This window comes from Phascolarctos cinereus, unplaced genomic scaffold (assembly GCF_003287225.1).
Source record: "Phascolarctos cinereus isolate Bilbo 61053 unplaced genomic scaffold, phaCin_HiC Scaffold_726;HRSCAF=1367, whole genome shotgun sequence".
Classification (NCBI taxonomy): domain Eukaryota; kingdom Metazoa; phylum Chordata; class Mammalia; order Diprotodontia; family Phascolarctidae; genus Phascolarctos; species Phascolarctos cinereus.
In genome coordinates, this window is record NW_027556098.1 from 333,043,923 (window position 1) to 333,067,237 (window position 23,315).

General features: G+C 36.0%; 1 protein-coding gene across 5 annotated transcripts in view; it reads right to left on the reverse strand.

The window, feature by feature from the left end:
- The window catches only part of GRM5 (glutamate metabotropic receptor 5), a 667,058-nt gene that overhangs the window by 132,140 nt on the left and 511,603 nt on the right, over positions 1-23,315 (reverse strand). For all 5 annotated transcript variants that reach the window (XM_020993806.2, XM_020993803.2, XM_020993804.2 and 2 more), the window contains exons 5-6: positions 10,013-10,259; positions 4,542-4,710 (exon numbers count right to left, since the gene is read on the reverse strand). In XM_020993806.2, the coding sequence (XP_020849465.1) occupies positions 4,542-4,710; positions 10,013-10,259 (416 nt within the window). The remainder of the gene's footprint in view (positions 1-4,541; positions 4,711-10,012; positions 10,260-23,315) is intronic.

Here is a 23,315-nt window from a genome sequence, read left to right on the forward strand (position 1 = left end):
TATTTAGTAGGCCCCCTCATGTTAATAAAAAGAATTCTAGGCTAGGATTTCCTAACCTGGAGTCTGTGAATTTATTTTTAAAAAGTAGTTTAATAACTGTATTTCAATTTAGTTGATTTCTTTTGCAATTGTGTGTTCTATTTTATGCATTAAAACCAAACAAACATTATTCTGAGGATTCCATAGGTTTCCTGATCTTCAACATCTTTTTCATTCTCAAGTGGTATACATAACACATTTTAAGAAAATCATGAATAAGACTGGTAAAAAAATACAGCACTAAATCAAGAACATTTGATTTGCATAAGTGATTTGCATAAGTATTTAGATTTCCTACCACCAACACAGTGTCTATGCTAGGGAATTGCCTGAAGTAAACAGAAGCTAAGTTCATTGTCCAACTAATGAGTGTCAGAGGAAGGATTTGAACCCCAGTCTTCTTCATTTTAAGACCAGTACCTTACTGCTTTTGTGCTTTCAAAAAGCCTTATCTAAAAGTCTCAGGTCCAAAAGTAAATGACTGATTGGATCATTCATTATTTTGGGTTATTAAACTCTAGGCTTCCCCTTCCCCCTTCTTTTTTTGTTGTATAATGAAGAGGTACATTTAGTTTACTTTCACTCTTCCTGGAGATATAGCCTAGCACAGTGGATAGAAACCTAGCCTTATAGCTAGGAAGAGCTTGAATTTCACCTGGGACACATATTGAGTAATCCTGAGCAGACTGCTTAAACTGTCAGTGTCCTAAGTATATTGCTAAAACTATAAGCTGCAGAGATAGTGCCAATCTACACTAGTAGAGAGAGTTTCTTTATCTAGGAGGTCTTTATATTAATGAAATTACAAATTCAGTCCTTTTCTTGTCCTCAAGAGAGTTTTATTCAGAAAGCTCATTCTGCTTATGGCAAGAATGGACCCAAATGAACCAGTCCATCATTTAAAAATATCCATCACTCTACAGGGATTAGGAAGCTAGGATTTTGACATTGGGTAACAAAATTAGAGGTTGTAAGAATACCCTAATGGGAAGTCAGACGTGCCATTCTGGGGTACATTTCCTCCTCATAAATGGCTGTTCTTCTAGACACTTGCCCATTCTTTTCCCATCCTTTCCTATTTCTTCAGCAGCACCATAGAACCTTCTCGTGTCCTGGGTTAGACTTCTCTTAAGTTATATTCTAGGTGAGGTATGTCCTTCCCTGATCTTTCCCCAAGGACAAATATTCATAGTTATGGTCCTGTTACTATTGGAAAGACAGAACCCTTGTTTAGGAATTTCATTCTATAAATATCTTTGTCTCTGTTTTTTTTTTTTCATGGAAAATGAGTGTGTGTGTGTGTGTGTGTGTGTGTGTATGTGCAATGCAGTTAATCACTTAAACCTCTCTTTCCCAGTCATCAATCATTGCTTCACTTGGTGAGAAGGGCTGTCAAAAGCCAGATCAGCCTTCTGGGCCTGTAATTAATTTATCTCTTCCATTTTTAAAGCAGCCAAAATAATTAAAATAATTTGACAACTGAATCAGAGCTATATATGTCTATCTACATATATGTATACACACATACACACACTGATATTTTGAGGCTATTGATATGTATTCAAATAAATGGAAAGGAGACTGAAGTAAAAACAAAATTATCTTGAAATTCTTATCACAGTTTTTATATGCATTATAACCACATGGACAAAATATATGGAATAATTACATAATATGTGTAACACGTTATATGCACATATCTAATATAGTAAGTGTATTATTAGCCAAAGCAATATGCAATGATCATGATAAAATTAAAATCTGTTGTCTTTTCTCCAAACTTGCTGAGGCTCCATGAGCTTGGCTTTGTGTACATAAGGAATAAATGAGTTCCAAGATTCCATCCAGCTCTGATACTTTATGACTGCAGAATAGAGATAATCATTCAAATGAGTTAGACCAAACTTTTCCTGGGGACAGAAGGTGACTTTTGGGCATCCAAAGTATCCAAAGGTAGTCACTGCCTTATTCGTTCTCTCCATTTGCATGTAAAACCAGAGCCCAACACTGGTTTTATTTTATATTGGTCTCAAGGTCCTCCTTCCCTACTCCACTGCTATTTTCTCACCACATGCCATTACCTATTTAGTGGTTAAGCTGATAAAATGTAGGAGTTTTGTTTCCAGGAAAACTTCAGTAAAATTCAGTGGTGAGAGTACTGGACGATTATCACTTCCAAAAAGAAAAACAGTATTTTAGCCATTACAGCCACTGAAGCAACATGAATGGTGATATTTCCAATAATGAGGGGTTCCTTCCCCCAGAGTCTCAGCATGCCTAGAAAACAAAGGCAGCCACTTCTTTTCCTGGAAATACATTGGCCCCCTACCGTTCAATTTGCATTGGCTCATAGACATGAGCAGAAAAAAATGATCAAAATCAGTTCATACCCTTTCTTAGGAACAATAGGGATTCTACAGTCTATTTTTGAATTGATGGTCACAACATAATATGTTCTTTTCTCATCCTTCAGAATGGATTTGTTTCACATATCCAAAAATATACATGTATACATATATGTACATATACACACATGTATCTATATATCTATATCTATCTATATCTATATACCCATTTTTTCCCCTGTTACATCATGTTGCACACTCATGTTAAGAGGTTGTGCTAAGTCCTTTTTGTAGGCATTCCCATTCTTTTCAGGGCAGCCAGTCCATCTGCTACCTATTCTATCCTGGCAGCAGTGAGGACAGAAGATATTTTTCTTACAGCAGGATTTCAGTTAAGGCCCTAACTCTTTTTAAGCAAATGTGATCAATTATAATTTAAAGTAAATGATGGAGAAATGTGGTTTAATTCAGGTTTTTTTTTTTTAATATGGGACTGGTAATCTTAAAAACATTTTTATGATTATATGTATAATTGGTTTACTTTGTAATCCTATGCATTTTATTGTACGTGTTTAAAATCATTATTCCAAGAAGGGGTCCATTGATTTCAACAAATTGTTGAAAGGGACCATGATAAAAAAGATGAAAACCTTCTAGTTTAGATGAATTACTAATCAAATAATAATAATTCTTAAAAGACAATGTCAGTTTCTTTGTAATTTGATAAGAAGGAAAATACATACATAGCAAGACTGAGTGAATTTGCTCTCAGAAAATAAAGGCCTTTATAAGGCCAAACAACTGGTCGATAGACCCCTCTGTTCTCCCTAACCTAACTAACCTACTCATCATTGCACAAACGTTTGATTCACTTTGGTCATCACCATGTTTTTGCTCCTCCTGTTCCCTCCACCTGGACTTCCTTCCCTTTAGTCTTTGACTTTCAAGAGTCTTACCTCTCCTTAAAAGTTTAGCCCAAATGCTACCTCCTACCTGAAATGCTCCTTCATCCCTCTCAGCTGGAAGTATCTTTTGGGAACTCCCATAGCATTTTGTATGCATCTTATGATCTTATGTGGCATTATGATGATTATTTTTTTTTAATATCCTCTTGCTAGGCAATAAACTCTTTAGTGGAAAATACAATATCTCCTGTTTTTTTTCTTTTTTCCTTTGTTTTTCTGACAGTTTCTAATCTTGTTGAAATATCTCAATTAGTAGTGATCTGATCACAGTATGAGAACTCTGTGCTCCGAGGCAATTTGCCACGTATCTTATAGCCTATGACTTATAGGATCAGAGGGTTGCTTGAAATTCAGAAATGATGTGACTTGCCCTACCCATGGTCACACAGTTAGATAGAGATTGTCAAATGTAGAATTTGAAACTAAGTCTTCCTGACTCCAGGGCCAGCATTTTTTCCATTGTACTGCATTGCTTATTGTAAAAGAAGTCTAAGTTCATTGAAAACATGATTGATCATAGTTTCTAAATAAGAATAATTTATTCTCAGGCAAAGGTTTTCTCACAGTGGTTCACTGGAGTTGATCAGAAATAGTAACATTCTCCTGTTTGGCAGTGAGGTGGCAGAGTGGATAAAGCATTGGACCTGAAGTCAGGAAAGCCTGAGTTCAAATTCAGCCTCAAACATTTACTTTGCTTGTTAGACCCTATAATTTAATTTAACCTCTATTTGCCTCAGTTTTCTCTTCTATAAAATAGGGATAATAATAGCATCTACTTCTCAGGATTGTTGTAAGAATAAAATAAGATATTTGTAAAGCACATTGCAAACTTTATTATATAAATTCTAGCTATTATCACTATTATTCAGTCAGCCAACAACATTATTAAAAGAAAGGACAGAAAGAAAGAAGGAAGGAAAGAAAGAAAGACTGAAGAAAGGAAGGAAAAAAAGGAAGGAAGGAAGGAAGGCAGGGAGGGAAGAGGGAGAAGTGGGTGGAGGGAGAAGAGTATATTTTTTGTAGAATGTGACACTAGTCAATGTCGACAATTTAAAAAGGAATAAAAAGAAATACTCCTGCCTTCATATACCCTATAACCTCATAAGAAAATTGAAAATTATAATAAAAATGAATAGATGTAAGGAAGTTAGATAATTCAATTGCAAATTATAGCACTTGTAACACTATTTACCTTGATCTGGCCTTTCTCACATGGGTCACTGCACACCGACCTAATGATGGCACTTTTCTTGGGCCACACTTCGTCATCATCCATTTTCAATTCACCATTGTCCCAGCTGCCCACATTGATGTAATCGAAATAGTTGTTTCCCATTTCCTTGAAATTCATGATTTCATACCTTTGGAAAAAGAAAGTGATTATTCAACTGGGAGATAGCCACAAGCAACAATCTTACTAGTTCATCAGCTATCACATCTGTGATTTTGGAACTGGCTACACTTCATATAACAGTCTGTAGATGGTTGGGCAAGCTTTGACTTCTGCATATCACATATGACGTATCTTATTACTCTGTGATGAATTTCAGTTCATACCTGAAACTGAAGACATAACAGTAGCATCATGTAGAGAAAAGATCATGGTTTCAAATTACAGGCATTCTGCCTACTACCTATGAAAATTTAGATAAATCATCCTCTATCCTTCATCCATTGATCCCCATTTTCCTCTGAGGTTCCATGAACTTAAAAATTCTACGAAATGAAGATAGTGTTAATATCCTCGTGTATGATTGGTATTGTAGAGGAAATGTGGTATAGTGGGGGGAAAAAAAGCAAAATACAAAACATTAGTCTGTGAGTTATTTCATCTGCCATAATCTCCATTTTGCTTATATTCCATTGATATTATAAGGCTCCTAGACGAAAATGGATGTGAAAGCTCTTTGAAAATTGTCATGTGTGCTATTAGGTCAGGGTGCTTCATCTGGAACTTTATTAAAGAAGAAGACAAATGCATTTCTATTTTAAAATGTTCTATAATTCATCTCTTTCATTATTTCAGACTAGTCTTGAAGTACACAAAAGAAAAGTTATAATTATTCTTATTATAGAGAAGAAAACCAGCATTGCTTGATAGAGGGTGATTTGGATATCTTCCCAAATTGTCTAAATAAGTATCATTAGGGTTCTTGCAGGTTGGAAATGCTTTTCATTTTCTTGTTTCATTTTCCATATAGGCACAAATACAATAAATTTTTTTAATCTGAATGCTACGAAAAAGGAGAGGTAGTGTTGTATGATTGAAAGAACACAGGCTCTGTAGTCATAACAGCTTTTGTCACTTATATATGTGTGACTTTGTGAGAGTAACTTAACTATGCATCAATTTCCTCAACTAAAATTGAATGCAATGAAATAGATGTCCTCTAATTTCTCTTTAGGATCTAAAGCAATGCTCTTACGGATTTGTGCAGATGTCTACAGGGTCTTTGATGAAGTTTATCTTTCTTAAAAGGGGGAATAAATATAAGGATGAAGAAGTACTCTTTGGAAAATTACAGCTACATTAAAAGGGACATCAATAAAGAATTCTATGTTCATTAAAATATGTTAAAGTTTTTCTCAATTATTTTATTTGATAGCATACGCATTATTCTATTCTGCATCTTTAAATTAGTGTAGTTGTTAACTATGAACCTTTAGGGTATAAAAATTTTTATTACTACAATATGGTAGATTTGTCTACAGAATATTAATAATTCACATTTATATAATGCTTTAAAGTCTAAAGCTTTGATTTAAAAATTAAAGCTTAGGTAAGAAATAGCTCATTACCAATATGATAGAGACTAACAAGGCAGCATATGAAATTAAAAGAGGACTAGACTTGACATGTGTGGACCAGAGTTCAAATACTACCTCTGACACTGGTTGTGTGATCTTAGCCAAGTCATTTAACCTCTTTGGGTCTTAGTTTACTGATTTGTAAAATCAGGGGGTTTGGACTAGATGATCTCTAAGGTCCCTTGTGGCTCTAATTCTCTGATGCTGTAATCTATTATTTTACCACAATATTCCAGAAAACAAAGAAAAAGACAAATTTTTCCTTAGTCTGGTGTATCAGAGCAAATGACACCCAAGAGGCTGTCTAGCTCTACAATTCTATAATGAGATTTCAAATTCAGGAATGCCAGCTACATGAGTCTACAAGAGAACTATGAATGCAGTGCATGTATCATCCCATTGTCTTATGATGTGGGTAACATTTTAGGGGAGGAATGCCTTGCATATATTTCATATATTCTTATTTATGAACATACTGTCTTCTCTAGGAACATATGAACTCCTTGAGAGTATGGAGTGTTTCATTTTTCTATTTGTATTGCACATGCCTGACACAGTGCCTGGTACATAACACATGCTGGATAAATGCTTTCTTACTGACAGACTGACTGACTGGTATATTACTATGTGTATCCTACTGTGCTTTTCTTTCTACCTCAAGGCTCTTTCCTCTTCCAAATCTCTTTTTTCCACCTTTATCTTCTTTGACTTCCTTCATTGACTCAATCATAATGTTTTAAAAGTTCTTAAAAATCTTTGGAACCCAAAGTTTAAAAATAAAAATTACAAAAAATATATTTTCCACATGCAATTGGAAAATAAGATATACAGGAAATGGAGTATGTCAGACATCTATCCTGCCCTATAGGAAAATTGAAGGGGAAGGGGATAAGAGAAAGGAGGGGAGAGATAGAAGGGAGGGAAGATTAGGAGAAGGGGTATTCAGAATGCATGCCATCTTGGGGTGGGGGGAGGGATGAGATGGGGAGAAAATTTGAAACTCAAAATCTTGTGGAACTGAATTTTGAAAGCTAAAAATAAAAAAACAAACAAATAAATATATAAATAACAAGAAAAAAAGTTCTTAAAAATCCAAGGATGGTTATTATAGCAAGGATGTGTAGTCATTAGGGTTATGTAATAGGGATAATCTGCTATAAGCAGGCTAGTCCTCAGTTCATGGTCAGTCATATTACATTTTACAATCTCAAAGACACCATTAATGGAGAATACCATTTTTAAATGAATATAAAATATATTTATAACAAATAAAATTAATATTTATGAGGTTTTCTGGTTTATTTTCATAAAGAAGAAGAATATTATAGTGGATTGAATGCTAGATATGAAATGGAGAAGACCTATACTCTAATCTTACCTATGGCATTTAACAATGGAAGGATAAGGCTCATCAAGTGATACAAAATGTCTTATTTTGAAATTAAAAAAAAATTGCAGTCTCTGTTATCTTTACGGATAATATTTTTTTACTTTGTCCACTGGCAGAGCTTGGTCCTTCTAGCTAGTCTTAATTCCAGTCCTTCTAATAACTGTGACGTTAGACCAGTTACTTAATTTCTCTTTGTCTCAAAAAAAGTACATAGTTATCATCATCCACAATTGTAATCTCGTTGGTGAAGAGTTCCCACACCATGAGTTCTACACACTAACAAACATAGCTCTTCTCATTATTAAAGGAGAATAAGCTAGGAGATTGTTTTCTCTTCCCAAAACCTGTAATATTAGACAATGAATTACGTTTTTGCTTTTCAGGACTTTGGCAAAAGTCAAAGATGCATTTCCACAAGGTACAATTTGTTCTTTGATGAGTGCTTTACACTTGTTGAAGACTAATTACTATGATTCTCCCACCTTTCTCTTTCTTTACCTTTTTCTATGTCTTTCTCTTTTTCAGAATATGTGTATGGTCATGTATGCACACACATGTTCTATGTTTTCTTCTCTGTGTTTGGGTGTCTATAATTTTGTGTGTCCGGAACTAGGTTGTATAATAGGCCTTTTAGGCATTTACTTGTGGGTCCCAAAGTTTAGTGTCTGATGAGAGTCTCTCAGGATAATGAAGTGGAGAAATCGAAATGATATTAATTTGTTTACATGCTGAAGCCAGTCTCTCAATAAGTTGACAAGCTTACATTGGTATTATTAGGAGCAGAAAAACCATAAATAAAGATACCTCCTTAAAAATATTGTACTTATGAGGGTTTTGACTACAACCACACCCAGATGGGCACAATTCTGGAAATCAATGTGGAATTATTCTAAGAAGATATCCATACCATTTGACCCAAAGATCCCACTCCTAGGCAGGGCAAAACTTGTCAATTTAAGCAAATAAAAATTATCCATTTCATCATTTGTGATAGACTCCATTCTTTGCTTGTTTAGCATTCTCTCCCTAGCCATAATGATGAAAAAGTACATGATCTGGTTCACTTCTTAAAAACAGAGTGAATTTTAATATGCTTTAATCCACTCCCTAGGATTTATCTGCTAGCTCATAGAAGGGTTGTAATCTGTGCTGCTAAGCAGTTTTTTTTCACCTTGGAACTTCCCCCACTCTCATCCTTCTCATATTTGCACAAAGTTGCTCAACAATAGAATGGTATCTTGTGAAAGTGTGAGTTCCATGCCACTGAGAATATTTAAGCAGAGGCTGGGTCACCACTTGCCAATCTATAGAGCCATTTTCAATTGTAAAATATGAGTTTCATAATCTCTCTCTCTCTCTCTCTCTCTCTCTCTCTCTCTCTCTCTCTCTCATACACATCCCTCTCTCAACCTTTTCCTTTCTGCACATGCACACAATGGAGAGAGAAAGAGAGAGAGAGAAAGAGAGAGAGAGAGAGAGAGAGAGAGAGAGAGAGAGAGAGAGAGAGAGAAGTGAGAGAGAGAGAGAGTGAGAGAGAGAGAGATAGATGTAGAAGTCTATCTTGGCAAGTGTTTAGGAATATCCTGAGTCCCCAGTAGCTGACCTATAATCATATATAATTTGATATTTCTCAGGATCCTCTGTGTAAATGATGAAAGTTGAAAAGTATAGGAGAAATAGTAATTTAGTCCTCAACCAAGGTGACAGTGCATCATCTGAAAAATAATGCAATAAAAATATGCCTTCTAATGCATGGCAGGAAGACTAAACAGTGTGTCACTACTTTAGCCCTATCTTTGGGATTGTAAGAAATGTGATTCCTTCTGTGCTCAGAATAGCTCCAAATCCAAAGAAGAGAAATAAGGGTTTTGAACAAAATACAAAATGCTTGCCAAGAAATGATAGAACCAGCTCAACTCTTCATGACTACATGGACTCAGATCTAGGCTTGGATAACTGAAATATATACATGATCCTCAAGCCACATCTTTGGCAATTCATTTTAACCTTTTTCTCAAAAATGATGAAAGTGATGTTGGTTTTCCTCCCTCCCTTGAACACTTCCTAATGGGGAGTGATAACAAGGGCAGGGAGGGTAGGAAGAACAAGAGGAAGAAGGGAAGGGAATAGGTATTTGTATAGTGCCTACTATATGCAGACAATGTGCTAAGTACTTTTACAAATATTATTTTATTTGATCCCCACTACAACCTTGTAAGGTAGGTACTATTATTATTTCTATTTTATAGCTGAAGACATTGAGAAAAATAGATGTTAACTAAATTGCCCAGGGACACCCAACTAAGTGTCTGAGGCCGGATTTTATCTTAAGTCTTTCTGACTCTGTGCCACCAGTTGCCTCTAGGAAATAAGGAGCCTAAGGGCTTCCCAAACTATATCCCTCATATAATCACCCTGTAACTGTCATTAAAGCTCCTTCATATATGGAATAACTGCAATGATACCTTCCTGGAGAGTCACCATTCTCATCGAAAAGGATTGTATCTCCAGAAACGCCGGTGAAATTTGTTTTCATCAGAGAATCAAGAAGTTTTCGACCATCAATTGGTTTCATGGCATCACAGAGCCCAGCATATCCTGGGCAGAGTGCTGTCTGCATGTTGTGAAGACCATATGCCATGGAATATATCGCATTGATTACAAACCCCATTTTGGAATCTTGGACATACTGTGTAGTCAGAGTCAGGGAACCTGTTAGAGAAGGAAAAAAAAACAGAAAGTTTGAAAGCAACTTTCAAAACTGATTACAGATCACCAATTATGATGCCATCATAGATATTTTCTCCAACTAAATTCCTCCCTTGATGCCTTATTATGCAATGTACGTGATGGTCTGAAACTATGTGACAAGAAAGAACAGGCTCTAGAAAGTCCCACCAATCTGGAGACATTCAGTATTAGTGTGGTGATGATGGTTTGTATGTTGCTTGAAGACTAATCTATCTAAATTTAGAAAGACTCATAAACAAAGGGTTGGGGTTGTGATCTGTTATGGTGGAGGGACTAATCATACTGTTGAAATCACAGATACCTGAAATACTGAAGTAGTAACAAGATTAGTACATTAGTGGAAGAACTACCCATTCCAATAGACCTGTGACACAGAAGTCAGACTCCAGGGAACTTGGCCAACTGCTCCAACTATCTCTTCAGAGCTGTGAGTTTGGGCAGTCTAAATAGACAACACTGGTTGAGTGAATATTGTTAGATCTTGTCCTTACATCCAAAGGTTTCAAAGATATTGTCATATTTAGATCTGTTTATCCCCATTCTCCTTTAAGGGGCTAATCAATAAAATGTTCAACATACCTTAAAAAAAAGAAGTTAATGACTAATCAGTCAAAAATATTTATTAAACACATGCTGTATGCAGAGGACTGTGCTATGTGAAAGAGGAGAAGTAAGGTTTAGACAGGAGCTTGTAGTCTTTGCCATTGTGGGTCTTACAGTCAAGATCAGGAATAAGAAATACATCAATAATATTATAGAATATAAATATATAATACCACATAAGATAAAAAGAAGGATTCAACTGATCAAGTGTTCAAGTGCCACATCTCTCTAGGCTGTACCTTTATAACCTTCATTCATAGTATGAGATTAAAAAAACTTTATATCTATATTTACATATATTTATAGACACATATGCACACAAGCATGTGTACATATATGCACACATATACTTACATGCATATGTATTTCATTTGTGCCTAAGTCTTTGTGACCTCATTTTGGGTTTTCTTGGCAAGGTGCTGGAGTGGTTTACTATTTCCTTCTCCAGCTCATTTTACAGATGAGGAAAATGAGGCAAACAGGGTTAAGCAATTTTCCCAGAGTCACACAGCTGGTAAATGTCTGTGGCTGGATCTAAACTCAGGAAGATGAGTCTTCCTGACTCCAGGGTGAGTGCTCTATCCACTGTGCCAGATAGCTGCCCTAAACTTTATGTATATACGTATGTATATGTATGCATGTGTGTATGTGCATACATATACAAATATACAAACAGATGTGTATGTATTAATATACACATATATAAATATATGAGCATATATGTTTACATATACACATATACATATATATAAAGTGTATATGTATTTATACATCCACATATACATATACATAAAGTATACATAAAGACTCATCTTCCTGACTTCAAATCTGACCTCAGATTGGAAGGGTAGCTGTGTGACCCTAGGCAAGTTGCTTAACCCTGCTTGCCTCAGTTTCCTCATCTGTAAAATGAGCTGGGGAAGGAAATGACAAACCACTCCAGTATCTTTGCCAAGAAAACCCCAAATGGAGTCATGGAGAGTCAGACATGACTGAAATGACTGAAGAACAACATACATAAAGCATATATACTGAAAAAAAATTATAGCTAAATCACAATTAATGTGAATAATAAATTCCCTGAAGAGATCACATATATTCAAATTCCCACACTTGAAGTTATAATTACATAAAATATGGTAATCAATTATAGCACAGTGAAAATATGCGATGTGAATTCAAATATAGCTACTATTACAGGTCAATTAATTAACCGATTAACATTTATTATATGCCTACTGTGTGGCAGGTACTGTGGGGGAAGTCTCTGACTTCAAGAAACTTACAATCAGGGCAGCTAGGTGGCGCAGTGGATAGAGCACCGGCCCTGAAGTCAGGAGGACCTGAGTTGAAATCCGGCCTCAGACCAAACACTTGACACTTACTAGCTGTGTGACCCTGGGCAAGTCACTTAACCCCAATTGTCTAAAAAAAAAAGAAGCTTACAATCTCATTTACACTAGTACATACCTAGCTATATTCAGAATCATTAAAGATAGATAGATGATAGATAGATAGATAGATAGATAGATAGAAAGATCATGTGAGTTATCTACAATTCTTTCAATTCAAATAAAGATGTATTTTTGTTAATGATGTCTTTTGCTTTCTTTGTCAATCGGTCAGCTATCTTAGCCCTACCCTAGATGATATTCAGATTATGGATTTTTTTCTTAAAAGGCAGCTCCTACAACTGCACTGAATACTACCAGTATGGGCTGACCATTGAAGAGTACAGTAGGTTTATCATCTCCACAGAGCTTAACATTTTGACTCTGTTAACATGGATTAAGGTCACTCTTTTTTTTTTTTGAGGGGATGCTAAATCACATATTGCCTTCTCGAACTCATAGTCCACTAAAATACTAAATATGTTCAGCTGAACTGCTCTGATCCATTTTTTTTCACTTTGTACTTATGAGATTGATTTCATTTTCAAACCCACGTATAAGACAAATTTATTCAACTTGACATAAACAGAAGAGATATATCCTGTATTTTTAGGGCATGCATTTGGGACTTGATAGAGAGCTTTGCACATTTTGTGAATCTCATAATCCCTACCCAATTGACTGTGAGGTGTGTGGGTAAGAAATGGTACCTCCAGGAGTAACCTAGAAAGTATTTCTTGGGGTCATGAAGATGTTAAAGGCACAGGTGCTGATTCCATTTGTACTGTTGAATAAAAGTATGGGATACAGAAAAGAAAGCTCTGCATAATAAATGAATATCTGCTTAAGAAAATGGTGACAACCCTAGAATTTTAAGACCTGAATCAAGTCATATAATACAGAAATAGCTACATCTTGTCCAAGGATAGAGTGAATCTAAAGCGGACCCAGAGCACAAACCAGGAGAGCAGTGACCACAACTCTTCCAGGATAACACCACCTTGGAACACTGGAAATTTGAAAAACCCCAGAACTAGCTCTAAAAAGAGCATCATACAAAAGCCTGAAACTTAGCACAGTACCTCCCCACCTGAAAGTAAACAGAGCCCAACTTTAACATGAAGTTTAAAGTAAAAAAAAAATAGATTAGGAAAATGAGCAAATAACAGCAACAACAAAAAAATGATTTGACATAAAACATTATTATAGTGGCAGAAAAGACTAAGATGTAAACTTAGAAGAAGACAATAATGTGAAAACAGCTACAAGAATGCTAATTGTGCCCAAAGCCAGCAAGAATTCCTGGAAGAGCAAAAGGAAGAGATAAGAATGGTAGAAGAAAAGTTGGGAAACGAAGTGAGAGTGATGCAAGAAAATTCTGAAAAGAGGCATGACAAATACTGAAAAAATATAATACCTTAAGAAACATAATTGGCCTAAGGGCAAAAGAAGCACGAAAATGAACTGAAGAATAGAGCTTCTTAAAAAGCAGAAATTGGCTAAATGGAAAAAGAGGTACAAAATCTCATTGAAGAAAATAATTCTTTAAAAATTAAAATTGGGAAAGTAGAAGCTAATGATAGCATGAGACTTCAGGAAATAATAAAAGAAAGTCAAGAGAATGAAAAAAAAAGATGTTAAACATCTCATTGAAAAAAATAAAAACAACTGACCTAAAAATAGATCAAGGAGAGAGAGTTTAAGAATTATTGAACTACCTTAAAGCCATGATAAAAAAGAACCTAGACAACATATTTCAAGAAATTAACAAAGAAAACTATCCCTATAGATTTAGAGGGTAAAATAGATGTAAAAATAATATACCAATCACTTCCTGAAAGTGATCTTGAAATGAAAACTCCCAGGAATATTGCAGTCGAATTCCAGAACTCCCAGGTCAAGGAGAAAATGTTGCAAAAAGCCAGAAAGCAACAATTTGAATATTGTGGAGTCAAGATCATATAATATTTAGTAACTTCCATGTTGCAGGGTTGAGAGCTTGTAATATAATTTTCTGGAAGGCAAAGGAGTTAGGACTACAACTAAGAATTATCTACTCAGTGAAAAGGAGTATCATCCTTCACAGGAGAAAATGGATATTTAATGAAATACAGCACTTCTGAGAATTTATGATGAAAAGACCAGAGCTGAATGGAAAACAGATGACTCAAAAGAAGTAGAAAAAAGGTTAACATGAAAGAGGAATTAGAAGGGACTCAACAAAGTTAAACTCTGTATATTCATATATGACAAGATGCTACATGCAACTCCAAAGAACTTTATCATTAATAGGGTAGTTTCTTCTAAGAAATCTGTATAGACAAAGGTAAGGGTATGAGTCAATTATGTTTGATTAAGATCTAGAAAATGAAAGCATTAGAAAGAGGTATGTGCCAGAAGAAAGGGGAAGGGAGAGACAGAATGGGGAAAGTTTACTCACATAAAAGAGGTACAAGGAAGAGCTTTTATAGTGGATGGAAAAATTGGTAGTGGAGGGACAGTGGACAATGTTTGAGCCTCACTCTCATTACATAATTGGTTCAAAGAGAGAAGAAATATATTATATGTACATACACACACCCTAATCTGGGTATAGAAATCAATCTTCCAATAGGGAAATAAGAGGGGAAGTGAATAATGGTTATAAGAGGAGGAGTGTTATTGTTGAGTTATTTTTCAGTCATTTCCAATTCCTCATGATCCTATTTGGGGTTTTCTTGGCAAGGCTACTGGAGTGGTTTGCCATTTCCTTCTCTAGCTCATTTTACAGATGAGGAAATGAGGCAAACAGGGTTAAATGAGTTTCCTAGGGTCTTAGAGCTAGTAAGGGAATCGGGGAAACTACATTTTGCTAAAAGCTACCATAGACAAAGAAGTGATATCAAAAAGTGTTACAGTAAGTTTCTCTGGTAAAAGTCTCCTTTCTCAAATGTATGAGGATCCAAATCAGATCTATAAAAATAAGTGCCATTCTCCAATTGATAAATGGTCAAAGTGTATGAATAGGCAGTTTTCAGAAGATGAAATAAAAGTTATCATAGTCATATAAAATGCACTAACTTATTATTGATCAGTGAAAGGCAAAGTACCACTTCACACCTATAGAAATGACAAAGGCTAGAGGATATGAAGGGAAATAAATACATTAATAAACTTTTAGTGAAGTTGTGAATTTGTCCAACTGTTCTGGAGGACAATTTAGAACTATGCCCAAAGGGCTATAAAACTGTGTACGCCCTTTGATACAGCAATACAAGTACTGTTTGCACCCAAAGAGATCAAAGAAAAAGGAAAAGAAGCTATATGTACAAAAATATTTATAGCAGCTCTTTGTTGTTGTTGTTGTTGTTGTTGTTGTGGCAAAGAATTGGAAATTAAAGGGATGCTTACTAATTGGGGAATGGCTGAACAAATTGTGGCATACGATTGTGATGAAGTACTATTGTACTATATAAGAGATGATGAGGGCATAGTTTCAGACAAAAAAAAACATGCCAAGACATTTATGAACTTATGCAAAGTGAAGTGAAAAGAATCCAGAGATCATTGTACCTAGTAACAGCCCTGTTGTAATGATGATTAACTGTAAAAGACTTGGCTACTCTGATCAATACAATGATCCAAGACAATTCCAAAGAACTCATGATGAAAAAATGCAACTTCCAGAGAGAGAACTGATAAATTCTGAATGCAAATTAAAGTACAATTTTCTGATTATATATATATGTGTGTATATATATGTGTGTGTATATGTGTGTGTATATATATATATATATGTATATGTATGTATGTATGTATGTATGTATGTATGTATGTGTATAGTCATCAGCCTCACTCTCTCCTCCAGAGTCACCCAAGTCTAGTGGCAAGAAAAAAAAAAACTGGCCTAGAACTGAGCTTTCTTAAAGTAAGGTCTTTCCCAGGTCTCAGTTTGTAATAATTGAGGCAAAAGATATCCTAGTTTACCATCACAGAAAAATCATTTTGGGAGGGGAAGACTGCAGAGTTTCTGGCAAGAATAGAAAATGGTTACTATTTACATTCACTCTGAGCCATCAAAATACAAAGAATGAACAAGAGAAGTTTGTGCTGGGACCTATTATTGGCTAGTCAATGAAAGCCAAAGTGATTGGGTTGAAAGGTACAGTCAAGTAGCTCCATTTGAATTACAATGGGGTTTTTTGAAGCCTGTTTTTCAGAGCTATATTTCAAGAAATCAAAAATTAAAACTGTTCATGATTAAGAATTGTCTCAGTTTTTTAAAAGATAAAATAAACAAGAAATTAAAAAAAAAACCTATCCCCCAAAACCCAAAATATCTTACAAAATATAAGCAACCAAAATTGTATTCCTTTGGACAGAGCACCCACATGTAAAGGTATGACACTCCATGTACCCAGAGGGAAAGAAGAAGAAGAAGAAGAAGAAGAAGAAGAAGAAGAAGAAGAAGAAGAAGAAGAAGAAGAAGAAGAAGAAGAAGAAGAAGAAGAAGAAGAAGAAGAAGAAATAGCAGCATCATCCAACTCAAACTGGCAGGTTGGGTTTCCAGAGCTACTTCTCACAGATTATTGTTCAGCCTTTGTTCTCAGAGAAGACCAATGAATTGACTTGCATGTGAATTGGATTTAAGTGAGACAGAACTGTGCAAAGTCATCAGCTTCACTCTCTCCTCCAGAGTCATCAGATTCCAGTGGCAAGACTAGAATCAAGATGATTGGTTATCGCCCAGGGAAAGAGGAGACAGAGGAAGGAAGAGGAGGAGTGGGGGGGGGAAGGGGAGAAAAGAGAGAGAGAGAGAGAGAGAGAGAGAGAGAGAGAGAGAGAGAGAGAAATAGTAAGAGTATACAGGTTAAGTCTATATTTGGCTAGATGATCCCTCTTGTCTTGCTCTATAGTGTGATACACTATCTACAGAAAGCATTCTATTGGAATGGAATGAGACTAAGCATCTTTATCTGGAGACAAAACCCATGATGACAATAAAGACCACAAATAAATAAGATTTGAGTGTAAGTGATAATAGTTTGCTTACCAAGATGAGACAGGTGAGGGTGAGGAAATGGAGAGGATAAATTCACTAGGTTCTCACGACAATAATATAGCAAACTTCTGTTCTGCCAGATCAATAAGGTGAGTAAAGCACTGCACATAATCAGATCAGGTTAGCACCAACCTTCCTTTCCGATCTGGCATATTTGTTCTAAACTTGTGATTTCATGGGTTTGGGGCACAGTCTGGTGTGAAAACTCCTTTCTGTTCTATAGATTGGCAGTTCATCTGTCATTTCTCATCTTATAAATTATCAATTGCATAAGAACTTAAATGACTTGTACATAGTCACAGAACCAGTATGTCTCAGGAAGGCCTTGACCCCAGGTCTTTCTGATTCCAAGACCAATCTTCTAATCACTAAATTACTAAAGAGTTTCTCATGTCCTAGTCAATGTTGGCTGGAATGAATTACGATTTTACTCAATGCAGTGAACATTTATTGTCTGTTGTGTGCAAAGCATTGTGGGAATATGTCCTCCCTATAGGCTAAAGGCATGTTTCTGACTATTCTCTGCTTTAAGAGGAATAGTTGTTCTTCATGGGGTACTTAACAGGTGAGAAAGTGGTAAGCAAAGAATTTCCTTTACTGATCTAATAATCAGAAAGTCTTCTGTACGTTAAGGTGTAGCTAAGTGCCTTTTTTTCAGATTAAGTACATTTGCACTTGTTCTGCCTTCCGTGGAGCTGACTTTTAATAGAGCTCCATTAATCTAAGGATGGTTATTTTATGTCTTTTAAGCTTCTACTCACAGATAGGTAGCACAGTGGATAGAGTGTTGGGCTTGGAGTCAGGAAGACCTGAATTGAAATCTAGACTCAGACACTTATTAGCTGTGTGACCCTGGGCAAGTCACTTAACCCTGTTTGCCTCAGTTTCCCTATATGTAAAATAATCTGGAGAAGAAAGTGGCAAAGCATCCAGTATCTTTGCCAATAAAACCCCAAATGGAGTCACAAAGAGTCAGATATCACTGTATAGCAGTAACAAAGCATTTACTTCCAAAACTAAATAATCCAAACTTCTTTAATGATATTTTTTTATCACTACATCATCTAATGTTTTTTTCTTAGGATTTCTCCATCATGACCAAGTTTTCAGTAAAATATTAATAATAACAATGATAATGATGTTAATAATTTACATCTGTGAAACAATTTTTGAATTTATTTTCACGTTAGCTGAATTTTCCCTCCTTCTGAACAACCATCTACTCTCAGAATTGAAAAGTGACACAAGATCACCTATTCTGACCCATATATTAATTTTTTTAACCCTGTACAAAACAATGTACTCAACAAGTAACTATCCAGACACTTTTCAAAGAACCTCCCAACCTGACCCCCTGCACCTTTCAAGGAAGCTCATTCTACTTCAGAAAGCTCTCCACATAAGGTTTCCTTCACATCAGGTCCAAATTTGCCTCTTTGTAAATCTCACCCACTTCTAGTTCTACTCTCAGGCAAAGCACAAGAAGTTTCATCCCTTTTCCACATGATAACCTTTTGAATACTTGAAAATCAATGTCACACCCTAGCAAAGGTTTCTCTACTCAAGGTCAGCCATTGTTGTCCCTTTGATCAACCCCCAAATACTATTAGTTCTTTCATCATTCTGGTCATCCTTTAGCTCTTACCTACTCTTTTCAGTAAAAGAAAGCAATTCAGAGGTTAAATAAATTGCTCAAGGTCATAGGGTTAGAGAATTGTAGTGCTAGAAGTAGAAATCAAATGGGTTTTCTGATTCCCAGTTGAGTGGGCTACTTATTATACATTATTCTGACCAGTGCCACGTATAATGGAAAGTTGACTTCTTTCCTATAATTTGTCCTTCATGAATTGCTTGTTTCCTTTGAAAACCATTCCATTGATCATTTGCCAAATATCGGGGCAGGGTATGCTGAAGTGATAAATCAAAGGCTTGCTGGGCATAATTGAGGGCTTTCTGAGCTCGTGTATCATTCCTTTGTATATATCTAGTCTCTGTGGTAGCCGGGTTTTTTTCTATCAGTGCTAGGGGCAGGATCTTATAAATAGAAATATAAGAAATGATACAGCTTTGGGGATTCATATAGCAAGCTTAATAAAAAGCTAACGAGGTCCCTAAAATATAATCAAATATAACAAAAACAGCTGCCTGTTCAAAGATATTTGTATACTCAGGAGGACTTATATTCCAGAGTTCAAACCTAAACTCAGACACTTACTAGCTGTGTGACCCTAAGGAAGTTACTTAACCCTGTTTGCCTCAATTTCCTCATCTGTAAAATGAGCTGGAGAAGGAAATGGCAAACCACTCCAGTATCTTTGTGAAGAAAGCACCAAATGGGGTTTTGAAGAGTCAGACAAGACCGAAATCACTGAATAACAACAATGAAATAAGCATTATAGGTAAATCCAGCATAAGACAAAACTAGAAACAACCTAATGTCAACAATAGAGAAACAGTTTAAAGATTTAGTGTATAACAATATAATTCTACTCTGACCAACAAGGGAGCAGAACACAAGGAAATCTAGAAAGACCTTACAAAGTGATGTATATTGAATAAAAGGAAAATCAAAATGGAGTACATAATACCACTATATAAAAAGGAAAATTAGTTCAGAATGAATGGATGAACAAAACTCTTGTTAGAGATACAGAGAGAACAAAGGAACAAGTTATGGTGTTTTATACTTTCAAATTTAGTTGCATTAATTAAAATTATTAACTGAACTAATAATAATTGTTCAGTGCATATTTTGCCAACCCATCATCCTGAATTTGTTTTTCACATGGATATATACACACATATACATATACATACATACATATATATATATATATATATATATATATATATATATATATGTATATGTGCACACACACAAACATATATTTTGTCTCCTTATTGAAGTTGGGGAAAGTTTTATTTTTGTTGTATCACCAGCACCTAAATGCTTGTTAATAGGTTGACTTTTAATTTATCATTTAATTAAAAAACATCAGTGGGATAACAGATTTTAAAGTAATGAAAAGGATAGCACTGAAGTTGTAGCTAGCCCTGGGGAATGGTGTGGGGGCAGAGGGCAGTGCAGTCAGATTGGAACTAATAAGATGGATAATGTGAAAGGGCCAGAGTGACTGAAGTTAACACACCAGATTCTTTATGGTAACATTAATGTTATTTTCCAGTCCATTGAAATACTAACACTTGCTTTTCCACTTAGTACTGAACCAACAGCATTGAGAGTTGAACCCCCAAATCTCATATCACAACAAATACATAAGGCAGATGCAGAAGGAAGATGGGCCCTCAGGGAACTACAGAAACTCAGGAGGAATAACACTGTATGCAAACCAAAATTTAAATTTAAATACTCCAGTATGAGTCTGTTGATCACTCTCTAATGGATGTGCTATTCCAGATATAATATCACTTTCATTCACATTACAGTGTTCAAAAGAACTTCCATATGGTGACTGAATGGAGAGAGAATTCTGTGGGAATGCTAAATGTTGGCACACGTGGCAGTGGAAAGGAATAATGTAGAAAAGACAGACCTGCATGGAAGTTCTTGAGCCCACATTCCAATTGTGCATATTTTCTACCACTTCCCACAGAAAGTTAGGAAGGGAGGGGAAATAGAGATGGAGATTTCCACAGATGCAGCCATGGACCTCTCTTGTGTCACAAGACTCAACCTTCCTCGTAGGAGCAGGGAAAGTCTAATTCCATTTTCCATTCCCTATGGCCCCAATTGCTCTCCCTATAACTTTCAGGACCAAACTGCCCCTCCTTGAAAATCATTCCCTTATTCATGTTGCCTACCCCATTACGGTCAGGGACTATCTCTGCTTTTGAATTTACATAGTTGAGCTTAACACAGCATCTGGTACATAGTAAGTGCCTACTCAGTGCTTTTTCATTCATTGCTTCTTAGATTTTATACCCTTTGATATGAGTTATATCTTTCCCAGTCCTCCCTTGGTCATCCGAATTCTTAATTTAACACCTTCACTAATGTAGCATTTGTTTTTCCCCCACTATAAATATTTGATAGAACTTTGAATGTTCTCTCCCATGGATTCTGGTTCCTTCCTCATTTACTCTCTCAAAGAAACTTGGGCATAAATCATAAATATAAACTAGAATCCAAACAGAGACACGTGTACTGAGTGTTTTCCTTCTACCCAGCCTTGGGGTAGGTTCTCTGGGGAAAATAAAGAAAGCGTAAGACTTGGCCTTTGCTCTCAAAGAGCATATTAGAGTGAGGGGAGACACGAGACTAACACATTTGAAATAACTGGATAACAATAAAGTGAGTAAGTAATTAAGTCACTAATGTATGTAGTACAGACTAAAAGCTTTCTCTGAGATTAGAGGAGGAAAATATTAATAAGTGCAGGTTGGAGTACTGGGAGAAAGCTTTGTGAGGAAGGAAGAGTAAGTGGAGAGCCAGGGGGAATACTGCAATGAGGACAGACATTTTTAACTGTAAGTCTTTGAATCAACAAGCATTTATTAAGCACTTACTAAGTGTCAGGCACTGTGCTAAGTGCTCAGGATACATAGAAAGGCAAAAACAACTCTAGCATTGAGGATCTTACATTCTAATAGGGGAGACAATATGGAATAATAAGGTACTTAGAACTTATATACAAAGTAGATGGAAGGTAATGTAGGAGGGGAAAACAGTATCTGTAAGCAAGAAAGAAAAGTTACTTCTAGAAGGTGAGTCCTGATGGAAACCAGGAAATTTAAGAGGAAGAAGTGAGGAGAGACCATAATAGGTATTGGAGATAGCTAATCAAAGGCATAGAGATGGATGGTGGAATGCCAGCTCCAGGAGCTTCAAGAAGGTTCATAGAATGTATGGAGGAAAGCAGAATGTAAAAAGGCTGAGTAAGTGTGAAGGGGCAGGTTGTGTGCAGATGGGTGCTTTTCCTAGAGTCAGGGAAATGAGTTCAAATCCGACTTCAGACACTTAGTAGCTGTGTAACCCTGGTCAAGTCACTTAACCTCTATCTGCCACTATTTCCTCAACTATGAAATGGAGATAATAAGAGCAGCAGGAGTCAGGGACAGAGGGAGAGAGAATGGAGAACAAAGGATCAGTTAACAAATAATCAAAATGTAGGCAATGAATCTGGTAATAGGTAGCAAGGATAGAGTTTGGGTTGTGGGAATGAAGGCTTCCTTCACAAGGCCAGAGCCCTTAGAATTCATTTCAAGAAACATTTATTAAGTGTCTGTAATATAGAAGGCAACAGGATGAGTGTTTTAGATTTGAGCTGTCAGGAGGAAGCAAGGATATCTGATTAGAAGAGCAAGAAAAGGAATGGGGATCAAGTCAGTTTTTCACATCAGGAGCCTAGGAAGTTCAGAAATGCTGGGATGATTACACAAGTATGAAAATTCAGAGAACACAGTGAGGCATTTGCAGAGAATCAGAGAAGATTTGAGGGATTTGATGAAAATCTGAAGCCTGGAAGCCTGGAAGTTCAAAACAATAGCCCTAGCAAGAAGAAATAATAGGGTGACCTCTGCTCACAGGGTCACACAGGTCTGTCTTGTTTTAACCTCCTATGGAGTTTGGGTAGTCATGGACCCCAAATGAATAACCAAAGATGATGGGAGAGCTAGGGATCCACAGGGGGATGCTGCTGGAAATTAGAACAGCAGTTGAGGAGGCCGGAGTATGGGACTGTTTTATTGTTTGGTCTTTGTATCCCTGGTGACTAGCTGAGTGTCTAGCACATATTAGCTGCCTAATTAATGCTTATTTATTGATTGGGGGTTGTTAGAGAAGCTCTTACATGAACAGCCAAATGGTTCATGTCTTTCCTCTCCAACACAATTGTAGCTTCGCGAATGAGGCACGGTGTAATGTTCCCCACAGTGCCTAGTACAACGCTGAACATGTGGTAAGTGCTCAGCCACTTTGTTTTAATTTGATTATTTCCACTCAGGGGAATTCCCTGGGTTTAG